The sequence below is a fragment of the Patiria miniata genome, unplaced genomic scaffold (genome assembly GCF_015706575.1).
Source record: "Patiria miniata isolate m_02_andy unplaced genomic scaffold, ASM1570657v1 HiC_scaffold_20, whole genome shotgun sequence".
Classification (NCBI taxonomy): domain Eukaryota; kingdom Metazoa; phylum Echinodermata; class Asteroidea; order Valvatida; family Asterinidae; genus Patiria; species Patiria miniata.
Window position 1 is genome coordinate 22511126 of NW_024037059.1, and position 8626 is coordinate 22519751.

At 40.0% G+C, this 8626-nt stretch overlaps 1 protein-coding gene across 2 annotated transcripts; it reads right to left on the minus strand.

Moving 5' to 3' along the window:
* Positions 1-396: 396 nt before the first annotated feature.
* On the minus strand, positions 397-2922 carry LOC119728648 (octopamine receptor beta-1R-like). 2 transcript variants are annotated; one of them, XM_038200961.1, is made up of 2 exons: positions 2839-2922; positions 397-2003 (listed from the first exon to the last, which is right to left on the minus strand). In XM_038200961.1, the coding sequence occupies exon 2, from the start codon at positions 1955-1957 to the stop codon at positions 1061-1063; it is 897 nt and encodes a 298-aa protein (XP_038056889.1). In that variant the 5' UTR covers positions 1958-2003; positions 2839-2922; the 3' UTR covers positions 397-1060. The 2 variants fall into 2 exon arrangements, with proteins under 2 accessions (XP_038056889.1, XP_038056887.1); XM_038200959.1 differs by having other exon boundaries at positions 2725-2914.
* Between the last annotated feature and the right edge of the window lie 5704 nt (positions 2923-8626).

The following is an 8626-nucleotide window of genomic DNA, read 5'->3' on the forward strand; positions in this document are numbered from 1 at the left end:
AAGAAAATGCGGAATAACTAAATGTGAAAACTTAGGAGCAGTTTTTGAAAATGAGCCAGTTTTCTCCAACGCTGGTCGGCCGACCAGCGTTGGAAAAATACATTTTTTTTGAAAATGTCAGCACACCAGGACTCACGATTTTACAGGATGCTTTAGACTGTCATTCCCTAACAATCCAGTAAGGTATTTTGTGATAATTTGATCATTTCGTTTTTTGATGTATGCAAATGTTGTATCTTCCCTTTAAGCTTGATTCCGACAGCTTAACTCGTTACTTATTCCGCAAACTGGCAAACAGCCATTGGTTGGCCTTTGTTTTGAAAGCAATGGTGCTCGGTCATCCATGACTGAAGAGATAAATGAAGCTATAATGAAGATGGAAACACTTGGACAGTGTTCAAGTTCATAAATTTTACAAATTAACCTATTATTTTTTATTACCTTTTCTTTGATACACTCTTATGTAGAACTGTTCAAAAATACTTCAAGACAAAAGTAACTATACCAACACCAAAAGGTACGGGGAAATTATACTTTGTATAACTACGAAAGAAGACAATTGTAATTTATTTTAATGCGTAACTAAGCGTTAAAGAGTAAAGGTTTTACTGATGACTTCTAATTTATACCAACATGGCAACACTCGGGAAATTCTAGTATACATGAAAGTAATTAGCATCTCGATTTGGCAAACTATGACTTTTCAGTTTTAGAGACCCACTATAAGTGTTTAAATGTTAGAGATCCCGCTGATGTTTAAACATTGTAATCCGGGAGCTTGTTTCGTTTCCTCTTCAAGATTATGAAAGCACTCCGCTCTTTCCAAACATATTTTGTTTCATTGCTATAGACGAATTCGGGCACGTGACCACTGTACACTCACGAGGCCCCTTTCAATGGAGAAACCATTGTGCATGCTATTGTACAAAGCACCTGTCCCGTGACGGATAAGCAGAACAAAAGCTAGCAGTAGCACAATGCTTTCACCATTGAAGGGGGCCTCCGTGATAGAAACGGTAGCTTTAGGTCTTTACCTAGATTGGTTATAACCCCAAAGAATTTAAATCAACGTGTTTATGGCCGGTTGTGCATTTTCAATCTCAGGGTCCAATTCTCCATCACCCTCCAAACGTGTGTAAACGCCTTGGCCTAGTCCGTTCAACCGACCCCAGTAAATCAGCGGGTTGATCGCGGCGGCAATACAGTACAAAGAACCACTGAACCAATAAGCAACGTCCAAATTATGAGCGAAGAAATGATTCGGATCAACAAATGCAGTTATCCTGACCACACTGTATGGCATCCAGAAGACAAATGATGCCACTGGAATGACGATGAATGTGGCCAGCAACCAGCGGATCTGAGTATGAAGAGTATCAGTGGGTGAATTATCGAAGTTTGTATCCGTACTAGGTCGTGGAACTACCGAAGCACGAGTATTCTTCCTGACTTTATAAAACAAGACACCGTATAGTACCGCCAGGACTAACCAAGATATGAAAACAGTCAATGGTCTTAACAGTCCGTAAATCCAAATTGTGACTCCTTCTGAGGCTGTAACGATCGGCAGAAGGTTGAGGAGGATCGACAAACACCAGATCAGCAAGATGAGGATGAGCAGGCGACGGCCCGTGAACAGCGAGTCATAGCGGGACGGTGAGCTAAGAGAAAACGCCAAGTAACGGTTGACGCCAATCGCCAAACTCATCAATACAGATACCACGTAGCCGGTCATAAATAAGGAGTAGATGATGTGGTATTCAGTCCATGGAAATGCTGTAGAAAAGGCTGCGAAGAACATGTCAGCCAGAGCCATGTTGAAGACGAGTTGGAAGTACTTGATGCGAAGCTTTGTGGTCCACACCAGAGCCGCAATCATCAGTAGGTTGCCTAGTATGGCCAAGGTAGAGCACACGCTCACAGCATACTTCAGTCCGAGGATGACGTTTTCAACCATGATGTCAAGTTTTAACTTTCAGTTCCGACGCCCTTGTTGAAATTACCTGTAAAAAATAATAAAATGTGGCAATAAGATATGCATGGTATAACTCACATAAGAAACATTTCATTGATTACAAACTGATCAATAATTATTAGTACTATTTTTACAAGTTCACATATAAAGATAAAAAGAAACAGTGTTCAAACAGCATCAAAATGTAATGACAATTGTGAACACTGAATTGTTTGAATCAATTCTAGCAGCTTGCTTGAACGCCGAAGCATAGCCTGGGTTTTGAGTCGGCCGGCACAAGCCGGCCGGTGGTACTAGCTAAGCTTCCCATCCGAGTCCCTACTCACATCTTGGACGACACGTCCCATGACAGATGTTAATTAAGTTGCTATAGGCTAATGCGGTTCCTTCAAAAGAAATCAATGCTATATTGGTTATTGCACTGTAGGCTTATCTGTCAGGTTTTAGCCAAATAAAGCAAAGGGTAAGTTTGGAATTCCTCAGTACTTTCGAAATTCTCATATTTCGCTCCTTCTTTGCGCATGTTGAATTTTTTGTTAGAAGAATCTGACATTTTCGTGAGCTCGAGTTACCTTAGTTTAAAAGGTTAGTGTTGCAACTTGGACATAACTCCAGTCCCTTGATGTTTTTATCTCAGTCCCAAGCTCATAGTACACAAATTACACCAACCTACCTATTCCACCGTAATTGTATTTCAGATACATTAATTTCTGTTAATAATTTCGGCCAGAGACGATCGAACAACTTACTTTTACAGGCGATAGTCAACTGCCTTGTGAGTCCACCAACTTGCGGAAATACTCGGATATTGTTCGGTACAAGTCATGGTACATGGCCTACATGTCACGCAGTGCAAGCCTTACCTGTTAACCACACACACCGTCTACACCCATACATCTCATGGTAATTTAGTTGCTCAACAGCCTGATCAATCAGCCGAGTTGTTTGTATTGAAGCAAGTTTCAGTGAAGGGGATCGATGGCATTCATTGTCCGTCAATTCCTTCATGCATATCGCAATGCCTGAATACTATATAGCGTGGTATTACTAGTTAAGCGAGAGGCCCTAAAGGGGTATAATTTTACACCAAAGTGTTATTTTTCAAACTCAACCGTGGTGCTGTTGCCTTTAAAATAAAATAATAATTCACGACAGCAAGTCCTTTCATGCATATTGGTATAAAGAAGTGAACTTTGTAAAAGTAAATTTGCGCAATTTAAAGGAGTCCCATCGGAAATAAGTTGTGAAACTTTCTATCATGGGCTGTTCCTGGTACATGTATCTTGTGTGATTATGTGTGTGTATTTGATCATATTATGAAGTCATAATTCCAGTAATACCAAACGAAACCTTACCAAACAAACCACACCACACCACACCACACCAACCCAACCAAACCCGGCCCAACCCGACCCGACCCGACCCGAAACCCGACCCAACTCAATCCAACCCAACCCACACAAGTGTGTATTTACTTGCAATCGTGGACCATATATGTCCCTCTTTTGCTTGTACTCTTAACTTTTTGGGAAGACCTCAAACCTCGAGTTAGTTTGGGTCAGAGTTGGCTCGAAACTGTAATACCCTCCCACGCATTTTACCATTGTTACCAAAAATACGAACAATATTATGCTATACACTGGTAAATAGCGACATGCATGAAAGACTTGCTGGCATCCGACTAGTAATGAACTAATCCTTTTTTTTTTTCAAGGCAATAGCAACAGTTTTGGAAAAAAACACGTTGAAGTAAAAATATATATGCCCATTCAGGGCCTCTCACTTAGCAGTTTTGAGCCACTCGGACCCAGACCAACTCGGACCCAGACCAACTCGGATCCATAATGACCATGCTCAGACCCAATCTTATTTCAGTGAAGTATGTTTTAAAGTCTGCTGATGTTTTTAAAACAAGTTGTGTTCAAGTAACTTATCAAAATATAGATAAAAACAATAAACATTCTTCACAATAACAACACACGGGCTCAGTCTTAGCCAAAAAAATCCTGGTTTAGATTTCTATTCAACAAAGACAACATTGAAAAATATTGAAAAACATATTAAAAGAGTACATGCAGTACGCAAATAAAACAACATGAACAGCTAGGCCTATACAATAACAAAAGGTGAAAGTAAAGTCAATATTCGACAATGATTGCAACGCTGCTGAAAAGAGTCTCACAGTCAGGCTGTCCCTCAAAAAGCCGTAAGGGTCTAATTAGGAATTTTAATAATGGATTCACTTTTAACGGTTTATAGACCTGATCGTTATTATTTGACCTTCTTAAGGATGCCGACTGCATGATCCGTGGGCTCGGTTCATACGGGTGCATACCTATGTTCCCCAATACCTATGTTCCCCACCCTAACCCTAACCCTAACCATCTTACCCTAACACTAACCCTAACCCTAATCCTAAGGATATTGGGGAACAGGTATTGGGGAACATATGTATTAGGGAACATCGGGTAGACCCCGTTCATACGGAGCCACTCCCGGCGCGGCCGCCGCCGCGCGTCACCCGCAAAGTTGGCGTGACAAACTTTGAATGACTGGAATAATAATTAAAGATCACGGCTGTCCTCAAAAGCCCTTTAGGCTTGAAAAACCAGAAACTTCTTATAGCACCAAACATTTTACATATTCGTTCTGCCCTAGCTCTCCTAAGTATTAAAATAAAACCAGACCAACAAAAGCCAAACTAAGAACAACGCGACCTGACATCGTACAAAACGTCACATGCTTCCTAACAGCGTCACATGCTTCCCAACCCAAGACTCTCTCTCACCAAACGAAATCTCAGGAACTTCAACCACCTTACCATGCCTCGTATCAATACTCAAAGATATAAACAATCTCCTGTTCCCACTATGATCAGATTAATTAATTCTCAGTAGTTGTGGTTTTTAGGTGTTCATATACATGTAATTGTTCTTCCTATCTTATTCTATTTTAATTACTCAAATTTTATCTGTAATGTGAGTCACTGTTATTGTTTTTTTTATCTGTTCAAGCTTTACTGTTTACATGTATGTAATGCTTAGCAATCATTGTAAATATTAATTTTTACTGTAAACCAAATATTTTTAGTCCTTGGACTTTTTCTTTTGTCACCATTTTTTTTTTTAAACAATAAACCGAAATGAATGAATGAATGAATGAACGTTTGTTTTCACAAATTCACGAAACATCCACGGCAAAATTTCACTCAGATATTTATTATTAAAGTATAATAGGCCTACAGAATGAAGCTTCGCGGCCCGAAAAACAAAGGGACAAAACAAAGAAGTAATTTAGACTACGTAAACTGACGTTTTATCAACATTAATTGAGTAGGCCTCACTACTGAAAAACAGCAAAATTCTCATTACATCAACGTGATTGGGCCCGAGTTGGTAAAGATTGGGTCCGAGTTGGTCCGAGACCAAGTTAGTCTGGGTCCAAGTTGGTCTGGGTCGAGTTGGTCTGAGTCCGAGTTGGTTTGGGTTCGACTTGATCCCCACCCGATATGACTGTATACAAAGATCATAATTGGAAAGATGGGACACTAAGAGGAGTGCACCCCAAGCATTGGGTAGGTAAACGCGGGTGAGGCTAAGGGGCCATTCAGAATGTTCAATGTTTTAAAATTTCGACTTTTTTTTCCAAATTATTTTGACCCACCGACCCACCCCTAATTTCGATTAATAAAAAAACTGAACATGTACATGTACATGTACATGCACTTGCATGTACATGTACATGTACTTGAACACCATGTACATGTGTGTCTAGTTCAGTGACGGCGTGAAGTTGTCGGTCTTCCTCTTTTATGTGATAAAATATGTGATACCTCACCAACAAGTATCTTTTAACGAAATTCAATCAGAATATTTATCAATTTTTTTCAAAAATTATAGTTGTTGTGTTACTTGTTGGTGTCCCTGCCACACTGTATGATGGTGTAGCCGTGCGTTATGCACGTTATTGTTTACTTTCGTTTTGACGGGGACTTTACTGAATAGAGTCTGGTGACTGTACATAGAAATTTCTTTGAATAAAAGTCGAATCGTTCATTCATGTGCACTTGTTATGCAAAGCAGGGGCAGTGGTTCAAGGATATCTATGTCGACTTGCAGAAAGTGTGCAAGAACGCGACTTGAATGCTTTTATGTGTTCACAATACAACGACGCTGTTTAGTTATTTCAATGTGTGACACAGTGAGAAATTTTGGAATCATAATGGCGTCAGCGATACTTGCTGGGGAGCTCTTGCGTACGACTTTCTGTACTTTGGTACTGTTGTTTCCAGGACAATTGTGTGTACGGTAACCCGACGTATCCAGATTTTTAAAGACGAAATTGCCGACCTCAAACTTGTTAGTGCCATATTTGGCAACTATATGTGCGTTATTAGTTTAATTAAACAAATGAACAGGTTAATTAAACATAGTACCATTGAAGGTACCTAAAAGTAAACATAACAGCATAGAAGACCGACAGACGAACATAAAATGTTACAAAATAAACATATTTGTCTGGATAATTTTTTAGGGAGTTACCGGCAAGTTAACACAAACTTGGTGTCAAATAGATTACTTTTCTTTGACTTTTCATACAAGTTTACATAAACTTTAACTGTATGACCTGCAGTGGCGTAGCCAGGGGGGGGGGGCCGTGGGGGGCGACAGCCCCCCCCCCCCCCATGAAACCATGTCGCCCCCCCCCCCCGTCGCCTCCCCCACTGAGATTTTGAGTTTCTAAAAAAATTATCATTGATCTACATGACGCCCCCCTCCCCATGAAATGTTCCAGCCCCCCCCCCCCCCCCCCCCCCAGCGCCCCCACTGAAAAATTCCTGGCTACGCCACTGACAGTACATACAGGGGACGAAGTTGGAAAAGAAACACGCATCGCGATATCGGAACGTTTGCGCGTAGTTCAGGCAAGTCAAAAGATCTATCTTTCTTTGTTTTTTTTATCTTTTTTTTCCATGGAAAGTGAATTTCGATTTTCAATTATTTAGCTTGACCCACCCACCCACAATTTGGAAAAAGATCGAAATTTAAAACATTGAAAATTCTGAATGGCCCCTAAGGAGAACGGAATCAAAGTTTTTCATTGAAGAAAAAAATGTAAAAAGGACGAAATGAAGAAATGAAGAGACGAATAAAAGGAATAAATGAATTAATAAATAAATCAATAAAAGGGGATAAAAAAGACATGTCAGTAAAAACAGTAACATGTCGAGATTTGTTTTTGCAATATTTATCAAATCAGAGATTACAATTATTATTTATTGAGTGGTGGAGGCAGGGTAAGCCAATTAAGGACTCAAGCGGTGATTGCTTCAAGAGTCCACAACTTTCCTGAAGTACGTTGTTCACACGCGGAAACTACATTCAATTGCTGATGATAGTGGTTTTAATAGGCAGGTTTCATATTGTATCCATCCACTATCAGTGGACAATATGGGAGGGATGTATACGAAGAGAAATCATATCTTTGTTTTCGTCACAAGATCTCCAAAGTAGTCATGATGTTTTAGAATGATAAAGTAAAACTTGAACAATTGAATGAACTTAGGTAAACAAGTATCTGAAAAAAGGGGGAAAATGAAACTTTTCTCAATTACTGAAGACGTGTTCCCTGTGAGTGTCTGTCAATTCCTTTACTATTGCAGTAATGCAATGTACTCATCACTGCTACATCAGACAGTCAATAACAAATTAGAAACACCAAGTAATTATTTTATTTTTAAAATTAATTATGAATACAATCAGTTTTGAAGAAGAACCCATTGCTCGTAACATGAATAGACTGTATGACCCCCTTTATGACCCCCTGTTTAAATACTTTTAAATACTGTTTAAAAAATGTAAGTAAGCCATAAACAATGTCTACATGATAAAAAGTGGAAAGATTTGAAAGAATGTATATACATTGTATTGTTCATATTACCACCCCTTGAGTCATTTTTACAGTTACAGTCAGCTCATTCATACTGTCAATGGAGCCTGAAAGTTCACCCCTAGTGGCGCGCTTCCGAACCCTTTCAATATGAACATTAACGTTAATATTTGCAATTGTTTTTGGTGCATTTATTTCTTAAGAAAATCACCCTCGAAAAGGCATTTGTAAAATTGTTACTAGCATCTGAATTTATGGAAAGTGAAAAATTGCCTGACGTGAAAGAGAAATATCGTGCCAAAATTGGCCTCTCACTTCCGAAATCTAAAAGACATGCATGTGCACCAGTGAAATTCGGTGTACTCGTGCCGTACGAAGATGGACATTTATTTGTGGCGGTCATTGGGTAGAAACTGAAACTTAAATAGAAGAATAAAATGTCTTTTAAGGACATACTTTTGTTAAAAATAAACTTGAAGGACTCATTATCGTATAACACATCTAAACTGACCGATGATAAGAACTGAAGTTCAAGCAAGCCCGACTAAATCTAGAACCCATCGGCCAGTGGCGTAGCCAGGAATTTTTCAGTGGGGGGGGGGGGGGGGGGGGGGGGGGCTGGGGGGGCTGGAACATTTCATGGGGGGGCGTCATGTAGGGGCGTCAATCGCTTCTCAAAAGTGGGGGGGGGGGCATACCTTGATCAGAACTGATGCGAGCGCGAAGCGCGAAGCCCTTACGGCGTGGGGGTTCGGGGCCCGC

Excerpts from the sequence above, each read along its gene's own strand:
- LOC119728648 (XM_038200961.1), bottom strand. The coding sequence starts at position 1,957 with ATGGTTGAAAACGTCATCCTCGGACTGAAGTATGCTGTGAGCGTGTGC.